General features: G+C 39.0%; 1 protein-coding gene across 1 annotated transcript in view; it reads left to right on the top strand.

Moving 5' to 3' along the window:
* The window catches only part of LRRC27 (leucine rich repeat containing 27), a 28,153-nt gene extending 12,061 nt beyond the window's left edge, over nt 1-16,092 (top strand). Inside the window, exons 7-12 of the mRNA XM_048048862.2 lie at nt 4,715-4,961; nt 6,511-6,651; nt 7,560-7,653; nt 11,634-11,767; nt 13,563-13,674; nt 15,822-16,092. Of these exons, the coding sequence (XP_047904819.2) occupies nt 4,715-4,961; nt 6,511-6,651; nt 7,560-7,653; nt 11,634-11,767; nt 13,563-13,674; nt 15,822-15,965 (872 nt within the window). The 3' untranslated portion in view covers nt 15,966-16,092. The remainder of the gene's footprint in view (nt 1-4,714; nt 4,962-6,510; nt 6,652-7,559; nt 7,654-11,633; nt 11,768-13,562; nt 13,675-15,821) is intronic.
* The last annotated feature ends 1,882 nt before the right edge of the window (nt 16,093-17,974 follow it).

Here is a 17,974-nt window from a genome sequence, read left to right as displayed (position 1 = left end):
CAGTCGGCCAGGTCCTTCGCAGGAGGTGAAGGGAAAGGGGAAATATGAGTGGAGGAAGTTCCTTCCGCCTGCCTGTGTGTCGTAAGGAAGGTGAGGACGTAACTGTTAAATTTACATACAGTCTGAAGCACAGACCTACTTTTTAAAAAATGTAGTACAAACGCATATAGTGTACACCATAACTATTGTTACAAACTGTTTGGTATTGTTTGTCCACATGCAGAAGTCTGATAGCATTGTCAGGATTTTCATGTGGTGTGTGAGTTCACAGTCTTCAAAGACAAGTACAGCCTGCCTTCTGTCTTCAGATCAGCCTGCCTTCTATCTTCAGATCACATTTTCTTTTTTTTCCCTCACTATTGCAGCAATAAATTTACATTAGGAGGGTAACATTTAAAAGCTGTCAGCAGAGAGGAAAAGATGCAACATCATTTGCAGTATTTAAGATCAAATAGGTTCCAGAAGTCATTAATAATAGAAATACTAGTCATATTCCCACAGAAGACCTCTTCTCACATTTAAGCTTTCCTATAATGAAACCTAATGACTATGGATACCATTGGTATCAGATTGGAATTAGGGATGCCAGAATGTGCTATTGTTAATGGGAACTCAGCAAATTCAGAGTATGAATGAACCACTTAAAATTGTAAGCAATACGGTGAAATACATTTTAAAAAAATTGGTTCCAAATACCATCATACCGAAAATGAAGTCAAAATATGTAAGGATGATGACAATATTTCTTTATTAATCTCAATTTGACATATGGTACTACTGCAAGGAACCACTCGTTTTCAGAACTTCATGTGATTAGTTGTTTTTTTGCGTTAAGACCTCAATTTATGTAATTCCTAGTAGTGTTTCTTAATTACCACTATTTACCTTCAGATTTTACCACATCTTAGCATTACTTGAGAGCAAGTGATGCATTTTTCTATATAGACAATTTTTTTTCTGTGGTAGTAGTGCTTAATGTTTGTCATTTTTCCATACTAGCACACATTGTTTTAGCATGCTTAACGTGTAAAAATCTGCTTGCTTACATTTGAAGTTGTCAGTATCTCAAGTGAAGTTCGGGATCAAGGTGTGATCTGTATTTGTCCCCCTGTGAAATAACTTGGCTTTTGTACCTGCAAGAGAGCTTTCTGTGCAATCTGCAGGCAGATTCAGATGGCGTTAGAGAAGTCACGTAGCTCGGACCACAAACGTTGTTAGCTTTACACTGGTTTAGATATTTCCTCAAGAAAGTATCAGACTAGATTTGAGGAATAATTTCTCAGAGCAGAGTGGCGCGGTGGAAGCGTGCAGGGCCCGTAACCCAGGCTGAGACTGAAACCATCCTCTGCTGTCAGTGGGTGCCGGGGGACCGGGCGAGCAGCCTCCTAGGAAGGAGACCAGTCGTGTACTGAAACACACCGCTTACGGTGCAGGATTGCTCTTTTACTATTTTAGAAGTTGAGTCCTAATTTAATATTTAATTTGCTCGTGGTTATACAGAAAGCACCCTAACAGTTCTGTGTTACACACGATTGCCCGTGCTGCAGGAACCAGCGTGGGCCTTTCCAAAACATTATAAAAGAAAATCAGGTGTCCTTTTCCTAGGAAGGAGATTAGTGACCCAGGGAAGCAGTTGAGCTTCATTAAGCTTCGTTAATTGAGCTTCTTTTTTTTTTTTCTGGTGAAATACTAACATTTTAATATAGGAACGTGTATGACCAGTTTAACTTACTTTTTTCAGCATCTTCTACATTAGTTTACAAAGGGTACTAGAATGAAGAAATGAAGAAAGCTCTTAATTTTGTGTGTGCTTAATGTAGTTGAGGCTAATATATGGACTTTTTTTATTTTTTTTAACATAGACCTAATGCGAAATGTAGGTGTTTACTTGGTGATATTTCCGTTAGCAGCAGAAAAACTTTAGAATCAAACTAGGAAAAATACCTGGGAATAAGAATAAAATATCAGATGTTTACCATTAATTTTCAATGAGAATTAATCCTGTCTTGGATATTCAAAATTATGCCTTTTATGGACATCACAGCATTTTCTTAAGCAATCTGTATCAGGGTTGAAATATATTGGAATACATCAGTCCAATTAACTGCACTTTCTGTAGCTTTCAAATGGACTTCTGGTAAGCAAAATATTAAAAACTGTGGCAAAATGCTCAGTAGAGAACACATTCTTACTGATCTGAATTCGCTTTACAATTTGGAAATGAATTCATCTTGGAGCATTTTTTATTGTTACTTAAAGTTGTGTGGTTTTTTTGTTTTTGTTTTGTTTTTAATAGGATAGTAACAAAAAAATGTCCTTTTGTGTGAAATTAAAGAAGTAAACCCCCTAAACACAAGAAAGTGCTCTTTTAGGTACATCTGGCTAAGTATATTTAGGTACTCTACACCTAACGGTAGCAGAGAGTTAGGAGTTCAGTAATGAACCAAAAGAGGTTTTTTGGTTTTCTTTTTAAAGATGTGTAGACTATGAAAATAGGCTGTCTCCTTTTTATCTGTGTAAGATGAATCAGTATTATTTTTCAGTTCTCTCTCTTTACTTGGCAGTAGCAATTAAGAATTAATGACAGCTGATCACCCTTGAAGTTTGTATGGGAAGTGAGAGTTTTGCTTGGCAATTAGCAGAGTAGTTTCCATCAATGGTTTATTGTTTTTATTGTAACGTGGACTTATACATGTTTCTCCAAGTTCCCATATACATTTATTATATGCTTTCTTTCAAAAGAAATAAGTAATATACTTGAAACACTCTAGTCATTTTGCTTTTTAACTACCCTTCACTGGTACACAATCTTGAAGATTTTGTGGATTTTTAGTATTCTTCAAAATAGCAGATCTAAAGCATTTTTTCTTCTTTTCTTTTTCTGCCTTTTTTTTGGTCTGCATAAAAATGTGGGATTGCATTATGTTCTACTTAATTCAAGCACAATAGATTATAATGACAAAAAATCTGAAGTATGGTCTGGGTAGCTTTATAACTTAATCACGTTATGTTTAATGTTAGTTTAGGTAGTGGTATATTTAAAGAAAAATAATCCCATGGACTTTAATATTTAGAATCTGTGGGCATGCACATGAAGTTTGGGAACCTTCTGTAATATGCAAGAGTTTTTTACTCCCTCCCACATGGCCCATCTGTTCATGTTGGATGGGAGCAGTGTGTAAGAAGTAGTATATACATACTTCATGCGGAGAGGATGACAGGATGTGCCTTGGAATAACGCATTCTCTCTAAAATGCGAGAAGAGGAGGGATATGAAATCCAGCGCGTTCCTTCTTCAGGATTTGGGAACCTCCCCAGCCTGTCGTTTGTAGGGAGCCAAGCCTTTGTGCACCTGGTGGCATCTCAGCGTGGCAGCCGAGGGAGAGCCGCAATATCAGATGGCAGCTACTGCTGGGCAGCCGAGGCCGGGGTGCAGCGCTGCCCAGAGGGGTGGTGAGCTCCGTGCTGCGCGGCTCCTGCCGGGCGGTGCGCTGCTGCGGGCACCCTGCCCACTGCCAGCGGGCTGGGCGCACGAGGCAGGGCAGAATTAGTCATCGTCGTACAAACGTGGAAGATCTGTGAAAAGATGTGTGAAAATTAATGCTTACAAAGGTGTAGCTTGAGATAATGCTGAATTTCTTTAACCTGAAATGCCGTTTGGGATGGGCTTTGATTTTGTAATTCCATTGCATATTTAAATTGGTTATGTTACAGTCGCTTCTGATTTGACTCACAGATTGCATCTGGGCACTTGTAATATGTTCACAGTTACGTATCCGTTTGCTTTGCCTTTTTGCTTCCTCTGATATATAGAGCATACTTTAACTACTCATCATGCAGACAACTGAAGTCAGTCGTGCACGGTTCATGTAGTACTTATTTATACACAAATCTACACTGAGGGACTATAAATGCTGCAGGAAACTGTAGAGAAAGGAAGAAGTTGGGATTATACAGCCTTAATTCAATCCACATATGTACACATATTACACTAGTCCAAATTTCATCAAAGTGGAGATTTCAGTGCAAAGCAGGGTTTTATGTCGTTCATGTCGTACTCTGTATCAGAAGGCACTGTCATTTATACAGTATCTGTGATAGGGCCGTATTTAAAACTTCCTGGAGTCGGTGGCAGGCTCTCTGAGTTGGGCGGGTTTCAGGACAGACCCTGAATTGCCTCAGTCAGGGGGCTCCTGCGGTAGTGGAGTTCCCGTAATGTTGTTGTGTGTACGGAGGACAAGCAACCAGAGACCTTCAGGGAATAAGAATAGGAGCACTATGCTGTGAATTTGATTTCTGCAAGGTGTTGAGGACACACAAACTGTTAAACTGTTAAGTGGAAAGTATAAGCCAAAAGCATTAAGCACTTGAACATAATTGCACTGTTGAATCAGCTCCTGCATGCTGGTATTGACTATTAAAACAAAATAAAAATGCTGGTTGAAGAGTTTGCCATATTGAGATCTGTAAATTATCGGTCAGAAGGAGGCCACTATGCTGCTCACATGTCATAGACTGTTGGGTTCTTCCAGAATACAAATGGCTTTAAACATTGTGAAAAATCTAAGGGAACAAAATATATATTAAAAGAAAAAAAAGACCAACAAATCCCACTTCTGTTAGATTGACACTGTCTAAACACTATATTTTTCTTAGATAAAAATCTGACAGTGTAATTGATATTTAGGATTACAGTAATCTCTTTTAATCCCAGTAGAAATACCACCTGTTGAAAAGCTAAACTTAAGTGAACTGTTGCAATCCAGTTTGGATGTGTCGGATGATTGGCCTAATGAAGAGGAAAAGCTAAGATTTCAGAAGCTGAAAGAAGAAATTATAAAAGATGAAAGAGAAGAATTTCTTGCTGACCAAAGTTTAAGTGCAATTCATGATTTCACCAAAGCACAGAAAAACCATGGAAAGAACAGAGAGCTCTACTCAGAGTCAGCTGGTCTTTGCAGGTGACTAAGTTTCGTGTAATGGTGTATGACAAGGATCTTGCAAGTGATAGGAAACTGCATTTCTAGCGGAAAATGCTAAAGCATTTTATTATGTGGCATTACACTCAGTGTCAAATACGTATTTGAATAAATGGTATTTATGACAAGTATATAGAATATATTTTTTCATAATTGCTGTAATTGTAAATATTTTCTCCAAAATTAAGTCTTTTTTTATATTTTCCCATTTAATTCCTTTTCCATCTGTATTTTCTTGATTGTACCCGTGAGAGAATGTGATAATACAGAATAACAAAGAACTGTAGAATCTTGCAGGTATCTTATTTTTTTAATTATTTTTAATATATGTAATGTGATAAGTAAATGTAAATGCAAGATAATACATTAAACTCATTTGCATTTGACAAATTCTGTATTTGTTATATTTCACAATACGCAATTAACACAAGCCTTCTTTGAGGGAGTTTGTTGGTGAATCCTTTTTGAAACATGGAAGTACCTTTTTTGTATAAAGGAGAGAGTGAAGACAGTAAAAATATTCCTAATCTTTTTTTGTTCAGATATTTCCAGTATTTTGATAGCAGTGATTTTTTCTGTCAGTATTCAGATACGTTTTTATTGTTACTTGAAAAATATTTCTCAAAACTAGTTTTTTGGTAAACTAGAGCAGACCAATTTTTTTTTTTTTTTTAAGTGCTGGCCTTTTTCATCAGGTTTCACACTTCAAACAAGCACAGAAAGGGATTTTTATATTTACTGTGAACTTTCCTTCTGTTTTCTCTCTGTCACTGCTTGTCCTTTCACGTTTGAATCCATACGTCTGTGATGTCACTCCCAGAAAAACAATATGATACTGACTGTAACTTAATTAAAGCCACGTGCTTAACTAGCACTGAAGGGATAGGGGGAAAATTTGCAGTTATTTATTTCTTTAGTGGAATTGCTGATTTCCCTTCGTATATGTTCATTGTTGGGCCTACAGCTTTTCTTACATGAAAAGAACCTGAAGGTGGCAGTCTGTCTTTACTATATGCCTCAATGTAAACTTCTTGAAATCTTGCATTTTCCTAATTCTCATTGTTTTCTACACTTTACGTAGACATAATTATACATTACACGGTTTTTGACACCAATATTCTCATAGGGTGCTTGTTTGTTTCTGAAAGCAGAATAAGAACAGTATGGAAAAAAATCTTGTAGAATTCATAATTTATGCCTGCTTTTTTATTCTCATAGCAAGTCATTGGGCTTAGAGTATTTTTTATGAAGTAATTCATTTGGTAAATTACTTAAACATGTTTGAATTTACATATTTTTTATGCTTATACTGAAATAAAACCAACTGCTCATCTGCTTAATTAGGCAGCTCATTGAAGTAGGATGCTTTGGGAATTTGTTGCAAGTTCTACTAGTTGTGATTCCTGGATTGTCTTATGCTTTGACAAAGGATCACTAGTAAATTAAAAAGACTGCTTTTGGAGTGTATTTATAGCCCCATTACTAAATATGCAATATCTCATTAACAATATCAAACTTTACATTTTAAAAGGAGGATGTCCAGACAAAGAAATAAATTCGCCGAGCTTCTATCCTGTGATAGGACGATTCAGGCGAAGCGAGATGAAAAGTGCAGATCAGCAGCAGGACAGGAGCTGAAAGAAGAACAAGCTTTATTTAAACAAAGGAAAAAGCAAGTATTATGTCACTGTTTTTTCCAAAGTCATTACTTAGTTTCTTAACAGATTGCCTAGTTTACCTTTTATAAGGGAAGAAGTAATTTCAGATATTTTAACTTGCAAGTGGAAACTTGAGAGAGCTTTCATTTACAGAATATGGTGCTCTGAGGCAACAAGAAAGGTGTCTATCAAATTTCTTGCAGACTTGCCCATGGAACTCCATGATATCCCATTGAATTGAGTAGAAAATCCTTTTCAGTTAATTCATACTTTTTGTTACATTCCATGTAAACATAAGCTGAGGATAATGTATATTATTGTTTGTTAAAAAAAATAATTTATTGGGTATTATTATACTTGACAAATGGTTTTAGAGAGACAGTGGAAACAAAAGGAAAAGAATTATTGTTTAATACCAGACAATGGTAGTATGAGGAGAAATAGTCTGAAACTTAAAATAGAAAAAATCACTGGAGAAGCACTGTGGACATTCAGAATCAGAGTAAATATAGTTTTAATGAGATATTTACTGATGAAACTTAAAAACGTGATGGGTCAAATTGTTATCAAATAGAATTTTTTCTGGTACAACTGTGTAATTTTTCTTTTTGTTCACTCAAATTTACTCAGTATTTGAGCTTGCCAAGTTTAAACGATAGGTCAGAGATGAAATGTTTACCTTGTTACCGGTCCTCTGGGCAATTTAATTACTCCACTTGGTTTACTCCACTTGGCTTTTGTTTGAATCTTTGTCCTGCTCTTTGATGCCATATTCCTCCACTGAAGTGAGAAGTGATGGTGGGTCTTGGCAGTTTTCCTGCTCCCGTGGTAAATTAATGTTTCATAAAGAGGCTCCTGGTATTTTGTTTCTAATTGTTAGGGATCACCTCTTTAAAAGTTTGCTGTAAATTAACTTTTTCAGCGTTAAAGAAATGCTTCAGGACTCTCAAAGCTATGCAAAGTGGATGAAAGAAAAGAAAGAAACATTTAGATTTTCACCTACAAATGCAGATACGGTATGTACCAGAGAATAGCAAGGTAGGATGTTTGCAAATACAGTCCATTAATTTGATTTATTTCCTTTATAGCCTGAATACTTAAGTTTAAAACTTAAGAGGAGAAAGCCAGGACTTTGAGTGCCAACACTTTAAAGTCTGTGGCTTTGCAGCCCCTTTCTCAGATATCTGTGTATCCTATGACTCCTGCATGAAGTGCTGCAGGCCCATGTGCAGTGTAGGAGTTGCTCAATTCTTCAAACTGCTGCTCAAAATCTGTAGTGGCTCCAGTAACCAAGCTACTTGGAGGCGTTAAACCAGAAGGGTGTATGTCTAAGTATTTTTTTTTTTAATTATTGAAAGCCTCCAATATGAGGTGTTGCATCTGCCAAACCGAATTTGAAGTGGGCTGGATTTTCTGTAATTTGTAAGCTGGTAGGATTGCCGGGAATTTGTAAAGGCTGTTGTACGAAAGGAGGGGACCTCACTTCAGGTTCTTTTTGAGGTGTGTATTAAAGGCCTGTGAAGATTTTTCCCCGAAGTAACCAACTTTGTTAGAGATTTTTATTTTAAATTGTGCCATTAGTTTTGCTATTAGATTCTCGTTTCTTATATATAAGTTTTGGAAAAGTTGAAATACTGAAAATGAATGCACAACATTTTTCCAGTGCTCTGTTATGAAAATGAACCATAACATAGAGTAAGGCGTTTGGAGATAATCATTTAAGGAATTTGAAAAACTGTAATAGTTTTTCTCTTGCTTTGAGGAAATCTTTAATCTGCGTTTTCATGATTTCTGGGCATACTGCTGCTTTTCACTATGAAGGTGTGGAAATATATACAAGTTTTGTCTAAAATTTCAGCAGCTTTTAAATTAAAATGAATTACGTTCCTCCATTCTAAAATAGATTTACTCAGGTTTAATGTTAAATTCTATTAATATCTACTTAGAAATACCTGGTGTTCAAACAGTAAAGAAGGATCTTTATATTACAGATTACAGCTTTTCTAGAAGTGTAAGAAAAATTAAAATTCAAAATTTACACAAACTTTTTTCATATTTTAAAAGTAAAAACAGGACTGTTGCACTTCCAGCTTGCTAGCATTTTTTTTTTACTTTTCTTTAAACTCGTATTTTGAAACTAAGTCAAATTACATTACTATATGCATCAGTGCTTGGATAAATGTTGTTTTGAATTGAAGTTTATCAAATAGAAGATTGCAAAGGTTTGCCATGCAACGATACGCAATGTAGGGTCTTTGATTTGGCCAACCTGACTGATTATTTTTAGGATTACAGAAATTTGCTTAGCATAGAAGAGAACTGAATTTTGAATGACAAGAGGAGGAGTAAGTATCATACTTGCATCATACTTGCATCATACTTTTAAATAATCCTTATCTGTTTTCTATTCAGTGTTCCTACATTTATTTAAATGGGGAGAGTAATGTTTCACTACCAGAGAATAATTCTTTAATTTCTCCTGAAAAAAAAAAATCTTCTGGGGAGGAAAAAAAAGAGGGGAAAAAATTAGGTACTTACACAATGATATACAAATGATGTGTTTAAAATGACATTGATGCTATGTGAGTTTGTGGTTTTGAAGGTACCTAAGTGTGTGCATACGTCTGACACGAGGTGGCACTATAGCACAACGTACACCTTACATAGTGAAGCTCCTGTGTTCCTACAATTTATATGAGTATTTAACAAATATTGAAATTAGAGCTGTGAAACACGTTCTCATATTTTTGTAGTAACAATCATTAGTCTTTGCTCTTATATTTAGTTTCTATAGTTGTTCTCTGGTCTTCTTTGTAGCAGTTTCATACTCCTTGAGCATTACAGAGACATCCTTTATTTAACGTAAAATTTTAGTTTTCAAATCCTCCTTGTTGGAGGATGGCAAGGGAACAAGGCAGCTACCCTTACTTAATAGAATTTAAAATAGTTTTCCCAAAGTCACGGGATTGTCTTGAATTTATGCTCATCCTAGTTTTGAGTAATTATGATAAAGGTGTGGAAATGTGAGTAATGGTTGCTTGTGATTGCCATTGCATACTTTGACTTTCCAAAAAGTAAATAGGCTTTTGCACAAGTTGGAAAAAAAAAAAAAAAAAAGCATGCAAATGTTTTCTCTTCACCTTAACTGATAATTCATAAGGGACAGTTCTGGAAATTGATTCGTTCCATAATATTGTACTTCTGTTAGTTGACTGACTTCTTTGCAGCAAACAATTACAGAAGCATAGTCACAGGCAGTACTATGTAAAATATAATCGGCATAGTAGAAGAAGAAAATCTATACATTACTACAGTTTTTATGTAAGCCAGTTGGGAGTTAAGTTTTTCACTAAGAAAAGTGCAGTGCCTATAAAATACTTCAAATCTACCACAGTATGTATTTAGCAGTGAATTTATCATTTAAACAGATTTGTTCTGTTACACCCCCTCCACCCCCGATCTTGGGGAAATAAGACTCTTGTAAGTAAATGTAAAATAATTCTCATTTCATCTGTGAATGTTCCAGCTTAATCGAAGGCGATAAAAACATAGGATTACAAGGTGCAGAATTCAGTTGTGGGACTCCAGCTTCAGCCAAACTCATGAGCATAGGCATTATGTAACTCCTGTAGGCCACTCCAGCATTGTTTTTTTCTGATTTTGTTTGTAATCTAACCAAAATCTAAGTGTAAAGTATGCAAACAGATGTGTAATGTTTAAAATGTTTGCTATTGGCTTTTTGATTGAATAACAAAATGATTATCTAGGAATTCTCACTTCCTGGTAGTGAAGCACTTCGTCCCTGTCAATAAGCCAGTGGTTTTAGGATCAGAAACAATTTTCCACCGAAAACATAAAACTATAAAACTTCTAAAAAGTAGGAGCTCTTTTCCTTTATCTATTGCAATGCACATACTTCAAAAATAGGTTGGGTTTTTTACTTTTATAAAAGTTATTTGAAAGGCCTTCATCAGAAGATGGGTTTGCAGTAACTCTGCCCTTATCTGAAATCATCTCGCTGAATGTCAGCATCTTGTTCCTAAAGCTATTACCAGCCAGAGATTTACTTTGGACTATCTGTTTCGACGGAAGGGCAAGGACTTTTTTAAACAAACAAAAAAGTAAAACCCAATGCCATATTTGAAGGTTCACTTATTTTTAAACTGCAGCATCACGCAGGTATTCACAGACGAAAGGGCAGGCAGTAGCTAGCCAAAATAGGGCTTTGGATGCTGGCCTTCCGGAAGGAGTGGGGTTTTATCAAAATTTTGTTAAAACCACAATTTTGCTCTGTAAAGTTTTTCTGCCTTTGCCACCTGATGTAATAATAATAAAAAAAAAATGGTTCCTGTTATCCTGCTCATGAAATGTTTTACCAGGCTTATCTCTAGCCTGCCTTAGCTTTACGTTAACTGTTACACAGAAACACTTAAATCTCTGTGTGACTTTCAAAGAGAGAGTGTTTCTTGGAACTCTTACATCTACCGTATTTTGAACAATTTACTCACAGGTTATGCGCTTGGGTCTTGTTGACAGTGGGAGCTCAGTTTTCACCCATTCGCTGTGTTTTTGAAAACTACTTTGCAATTACTTCTTTACCACAGAGAAGATACATATAAAAAGAGACGGTATTCAAACCAAGCCTTCTCACAGCTTCAGCTTTTGCTGTCCTGGACTCTCTGTTAAACCCTCCTACAGAAATGTAAACATATTCATGCTATGTAACAAGTAGGAAAAATATATCATAGAATCATCCCTTTGGTGTTTTACAGCTTTATATCATGCTCCCCGTAAGCTGCACCTGACCGCTCAGAAGCTACCATTGCCTCTGAGTTGCCTGAAAAGGTCAGAAGGCAGTTAGAACATTTGTCCGAGTCACTGACCACTGGCAGTGATTGCAAATGACAGCAGCCTTTACAGCATTAGTCTCAATATGAAACCGATTTCAAATTGCTAACGTTTCCATATGATGTGTTAGCATTTTATTTTCTTGTAGATGCCCCAAACTGCATCATATGGTACTGATAACATCAGTTACTATGCCATGAAAGAGGGACCTGAGAAACAGAAGGACCATACACCTGAAAAAACGGAACAAGGATTGCTGAAAGTAAAAGATGAAACTACAAGGTTAGTGCTAAAAGATACAGTTATGAACTGTTCCTAGGTAATGGTATTGATGGCATCTGCTAACTTGCTGTTATGAAAGCTTTTATTTATTTTCTCTTCTGTGAAGTAAAATCAACAAGAATCCTAATCAATAAATTGTGACTAAAAAAGAAGAGAAATTAATACAGGTTAATTCCAAGCTTATTTAAAAAAAAATAAAATCACTAGCACTTCGAGACTTGTACCTGAGCTCTATGCACCTGCTCCTTCCCTTACAATGCAATACCCAGGCAAGCATACCGTTGAAACAATTCTTATCTTTTAATAGCAATAATTTAGTTTGATAAAACAACTATTTTATAGTACCTTTATATCATCTTAATATATTTTAAAACACTTAATGAGTGTGAGCCAGGGGGCTGACTAGAAATTGAGTACCTGTGATCCTTTTTGCAAAATGAATTAAACAAATCTCAACTGGCTGATGGCCTAACCTTGAAAGGCTTGGCCTGGATTATAAATGTACGTACTTATCTGAGCTGGAAAATACTTGAAATCATTCTTCTTTGAGGGTTACACGCACACTCACACACACTGAAGAGAGGGGAGAAATGTGAACATGTTCCAAATTTTTAAGAGCATATATAATACCTGATACGATTTTGGAAAGTCTTCAATTTAAGTTTTTTTCTTCTATTTGTTTTTAACTTTTATAAGGAAAGCTTAGAATGTTCTGAGATTTTTTTTCTCCTAATTCAAAGATGTCATTTCATTCCATTTTGCACTCCTAAAAATTAGTCCATCTTTATATGGGGCTGTAACTTGAGTAACTGGACAAGCACGTTCCAGTTGATGCATATACCATCATCCTCCCCGCTAGATACTTTCTCGGGGCATAACCACTATGCAAATGTCTGTAAGTCGAGGAAAATTTTAATCAGCTTCAAGTAACAATACGCTGCATTGTATACCTTCTCATAATGTGGAAGAGATGGTTACAGATACCACGGCTATGGCCAGACAGGTCTGATGACCACAGGAGTAAAGTACTGTAAATATGTTAATTTAGCAGTCATTGAAATTTCTGTCCTGTTCTCGTATTGCCTTTCACGGTTGCATGAGTATCTCAGTACATTGGGAAGGGCTGTTCTACAGTACTCCTTTCCTGTATTTCTCCTGTCCCAGCACGATTTTAAGTTTACAGGCAAGACCTTTGAAAAGTAGCTTATATATGCTATGGACTGTTCGACCACTCGCACTGGACACAGTTCCGTTGCCTCTTCAAGCTCTTGTTTTGCTAGCATGCCTTCCGCAGCATTTCCTTTAGTTTTGCTTTCTGGTTTAAGCTGAACTCCCCATCAGTGTCTCCTCCACAGTCACGCACTTTGAATTACAGGACCTCATTCAGCTTCCTTGACCATATGCTGTTCCCTTTTCCATTCTTTGTGGCACTGTGTGCACTGAAAGTCTTCCAGCTTCTACAGCAATTCTGCAAAGGATCCACCAAAAGCAGTCTGTGCCACTACCACACTCTGGCCTATTCCCAGAGTGCCATTGAGCTTATGGACTGAACGAGGCAAGGGTTAGATTAAAGTAAGGTCCGTGTGGGATCGCAGTATTGTAAGATACAGTAGTGTAAGAGCACCGCATGGGGCACACGTGCATATTAGCAAAGGCGAGGCCACAAGATTTCATTCATTTTGCTTCCCATCGTGCAAATACTTTTGGAAGAAATGTGTTAAATACTTGAAACCAGAAATAGAAGGCTCAATGACTATAAAGGAACTGAAATAATATTTCCATCATGTTTACTTAGATCCCTCAGAGAAAAGAAAATGGAACAAGGCCTCAAATGGCACACGCGAATGGTGAAAGCAAGAGAAAAATTAAGAGCAACACCCCCAGAGGAAAAGCAGGACTTGGAAATGGTGAGCATCTTCTCTTTTGGGGGAAACTACAGTAAATGCAGTAGTGCTCTGCGCTTATTAGCCATTGTAAATTTGTCATTTCATTAATTTCACAAGTTAATCTCAGGTACCAAATATTTTAAAACTAAAATAATCAAAAATGGAACATTTATTTTTGTTTATGTTAAAATTGTGTGTACATGCACACAACATGTACGTATATGAACAGGTCTAAACATTTGTAGCACTTTGAGTCTTTCAAAAGTAAAGCCAGAATTCTAAGACAGAAGACAGAAATCAAGAAAAGCATAAGAGATGGCCAAAGGTTAATATGCAACTCACTGGACAAGAATGATGGTTTTTATCACGTCCCGTGCAAGCTGTTCTATGCAAGTGGTTAATGCAGCAGAAAGTTGAAATTCATAATTATCCATTTACAATTGGAAAGAGGACTCATAAATCTACACCTGCCTTCTAAGGAAGAAAAATTGAGAGCTGTCCTTAAAGTTAGTGCAGGTGTAACATTTATTTGTTTATTGCAACATTTTTAGGGATTATTTTGTTTCAACTGAAAGTGTTACTTCAGCTTTCCAAACTATGTCGCTGGTCAAAATACATTTTTCAATAAAATGAGTCAGTGTTTTGCATTTAGTTTGATTTCTGTGCATAATCAAGTCATTCCACTCAAAATCAGTTTTGCCTCGAGAGCCTAAACTGGTTTGATTCACATTTGTATGAGGTCACTAGATAGTGACTGAGCTTTTGCAGGGTTTAAATGGCATTACTCGACAGAGACCAAATAGCCAGCGGTGGGGCTTCTCATTTTGCTTTCTCTTCTCCTTTCTATTCTGCCTGCCTCCGTGTAACCTGCTGAAATGAGGATTTTGTCAGATTCAAAAAAGGAAGCTGTCTTAGAAATAAGTTTACTGAGGGCAGAGCAAGTACAAATGTTCTATATGTTTCTTCCGAATGTCACAGTATGTTGTGTACTTATCATGCATTCTAATCAAGCAAGAAATCAAATTCATTAATGTTGTAGAGGTATCTAGATGTAGAGGTATCTATTTAGTACTGGTGAGTACTAAATTTGGCAATGCCTTTCCCTAGTAAAGACTAGTGTTAGTAATAAACACCTTTTATAATGCACAGGGAATATGAAACAACTCCAAAATTGTTTCTTACTGCAAAGAGGAGCAGCAGTCCATGAAAAGGCAGTTCCTTCACAGCTCCTCACATGGTAGTAGAAACTTGTGCCTGCTGTCAGCCAGCTGCATTTGAACCTTTCACTTGAGTATGGGGTTCCATGTCCTGAGGATTCCTAGCAGTCACTAGGTAGAAAAATTGGAAATGTGCAAATAGCTGTAGCTGTGTAAACTGATGGCGTAAAGGCTGTGGATTTCATAGCCTCATTTTTACAGTGTTTGCACCAATTTATAGCACCTGCATTTTTAGGAAAAGGAAATTCTAATGTTATTCAAAGCACCTTTTGGCCTCAAAACCAGTGCTGTAGTGCACACAAAGCACATTCTCCATACTATACATAACAGGGCAAACAAGTTACACGTAGTGCGCAAAGTCTGTCCCTATGCCAGGAAATCATGACACTGTTCTAAAATTACCCGCATTCCGTAACATTACGCACAGCAAAACGCAAACTGTGCGCTCCCAAAATGGAGCTCATGCCTCGAGGTGTAGGTACAAGAGTCAGGGATGACAACACGGCCAGGGCATTTAGGAGTGGACTTCTCAGGGGCTCCGCGCGTCCTGAACTGCGGACCCCAAGCACTCTCGGGGGGCTCTGTCTGGTCGCGCTGGTCCTACACAGCTCCAGGTGGGATGTGGTTGCAGTTCAAGAAGGCTTGGTTGCCTTTACTGTTTCCATTGGGAATCTGCCCTTTGGTTTTCCAAATATACATTCAAGAGTCTTGACAACACTTAGTGGTGAAGGAATCCGATCTCCTGATTGACTTCTGCTGTAACAGTTCCTCGTGAAACAGGATTTTGCAGGACAGAGGGAGAAATTACCACCACTGCTGTAAACAGCAGAAGCAGCGAGAGCTAGTTTTTTCGTTAGAGGTGGTGTGAGTTCTGGTGAACTGGAGTGCTTTCTGTTCATAACTGTATATAATTATATACCCATTCGCTATTTGTTTATTTTTAAATCAAAGGTTGAAGACCTACAGACCAAGCTAGCAAAACTCAGAAGAGGACTTCCTCTCCAGGAGTATCGTTTTACGGCCTTCACAGGAGAGTTTTTACCGGATTCACCAGGAATGCAAACTAAAAATATATTTTCCAATAGGAAATTCTGAGTGCCTGGAATTGTTAAAGCATGAAATGTTTACTTCATAAGATGAGAATTACAAAGATCTCCTCTTCTCAGCCTTCCTGACTGCATTTAACAACATGAAGCCTATAATGATAATAAATCTGCTTTAACTGACGGTGGAATTTGTCTCTCTTAGAATACTTGTGGTGCAAAGTGTTGGAAGGTGTTTTCTTCAGCTCCTATGCACCTTTATCTCAACAAAGCTTCTACAGATTTATGAAGATCCTATGGGGAAAAAAATATCAACATTTGTCCCCAGTTTTTGAAGCAGACATTTGTAATTTTACTAATATGAGGAAGTGTGTGCTCTTCTACAGTTGTAGGTACCTAATTTCATAATTTACATGCTCTCTGGCCTTGCAGTGTATATTTTAGTCACATCAGACCATTCTGGGTTTTAATCACAAATGCTCTGTTTAATGTTAAAGCTTAATGTTAAACTGAAAAGTACACTTCAAATGTAGAACAACTTTATTTACATTTTATTTCCATGATTGTTTTTCCTGTATCCTTCCTTTTATTCTCTTCCCCACAGGAGGTGCTTCCCTCAGCTTGGCGCTGTAGTGCTGCATGCTGTCCAGTCCCAGGGGTGGGGTTTGACACCTGATGTGCAAGAAGCTGCTGGTGGAGAGAATGTACGGCTTGCTCCTCTGTTCAGAGGGCAATAAAAACTCACTAGAGGAAGGGGGGAAAGTAGGAAGAGGACAGCATTCTACAGCTGATGTCCCCTGACTTTGTAGGAAGCTTGAGCAGCAGCGGCAGTGTTTGCAAGAGAAACTCACCCTAAGGAAAAATATGGAGCAAATCCCCAAGATCCTGCAGAGAAGAGGATGCTTTAATAGAGGAGAAAAGAGGTGGCAGAGGTGAGAGCTGCATGTGACCAGGACGGGGCCTGGCTGGCATGCCCCAGGACTTCTGCGCTCCACCCCGCCGCCGGCCCGCTGCAGGTGCAGGGCTGTGTGCCTGGGCACCTCCCCATCCCGTGCGGGTGTTGATGGCGCTCACTGAGCTGCTTCTAGTGCCACACGTGGGAAGCTCGGAACAGCTCCTTGGGCTTTGTTGCAGTTTTCTGGATGGATACTATTTACAGTGACATTAGTATGATCCATTTTTTACGAGGTTTCCTTTGAACACCCAAAAGAGGTTTGTTCGTGCAGTCTGCGGTTTCTGCCCTGGCAGCCGTGTGCTGACCATTGCCGTCTGTTCCAGAGCGGCCGCACGTGGCGTCCTTACGGCCCGCGGCCAGGTTCCGGGCAGCTTTCTGTAAAAGTGTTGGCTGACACATCAGAAAATCCCTTTCCTTCTGAAAGTCAGCGGGGGCTCCTCAGCCCTTGATGGCGCAGAACTTTCTGCTATGCCTGCGTGCTGTTCTGGATCTATTTTCAAGGCTTTGCAGGAAGCCGAGGCTGTTCCAGAGCCAGGGCCCGGCCCGGCCCCCAGGTGCTGTGATTGCAACGCTAAAAGTCGTCCCCAACAAATAAATACGGGTTCAGCGGAGCGGGGCTTGGTTTTTGTTGGTTTGGGTTTCTGTTTGTTTGTGTTTTGCTGCTTCAATTACCAGAGGTTGCTGACGGCAGCAGCCCGTGCCTCGCTCGTTGTGGCAGGTCCGCGCGGGGGCGGGGGCGCTGCGCGTGCTGCGCTCCTCGGCGGGCCGGGAGCTGCCCTCAGCCCGCAGGGGCCCGGCGTGCTCTCACACGCACACACACACTCTCACACACACACACACGCTGCCGGTGCCCCCGCTGGGCCCCGCGCCCCCCGCCCGGTGCCGGCTGCTGCCGGCGGCGGGCAGCGGCCCCACGTGACCCGCGGCCTGACGGGACCGGCCCCGCCCCTCCCGCCGGGCCCTCGTCACGCGGCCGCCAGGGGGCGGGGCCCCGCCCGGCCCCGCCCCGCGCACGTGCGCGCGGCCCCGCCCCGCCCGGAGCCGCGGGGGCGGCGCCGTGACGTCACGCCCGGTGCCGCCGCCCGCCCCGTGACGTCATCGCGCGG

The sequence above is a fragment of the Anser cygnoides genome, chromosome 7, assembly GCF_040182565.1.
Source record: "Anser cygnoides isolate HZ-2024a breed goose chromosome 7, Taihu_goose_T2T_genome, whole genome shotgun sequence".
Classification (NCBI taxonomy): Eukaryota; Metazoa; Chordata; class Aves; order Anseriformes; family Anatidae; genus Anser; species Anser cygnoides.
The sequence above is the reverse complement of the archived record's forward strand: the minus strand, read 5'-3'. Positions and strand labels throughout refer to the sequence as shown.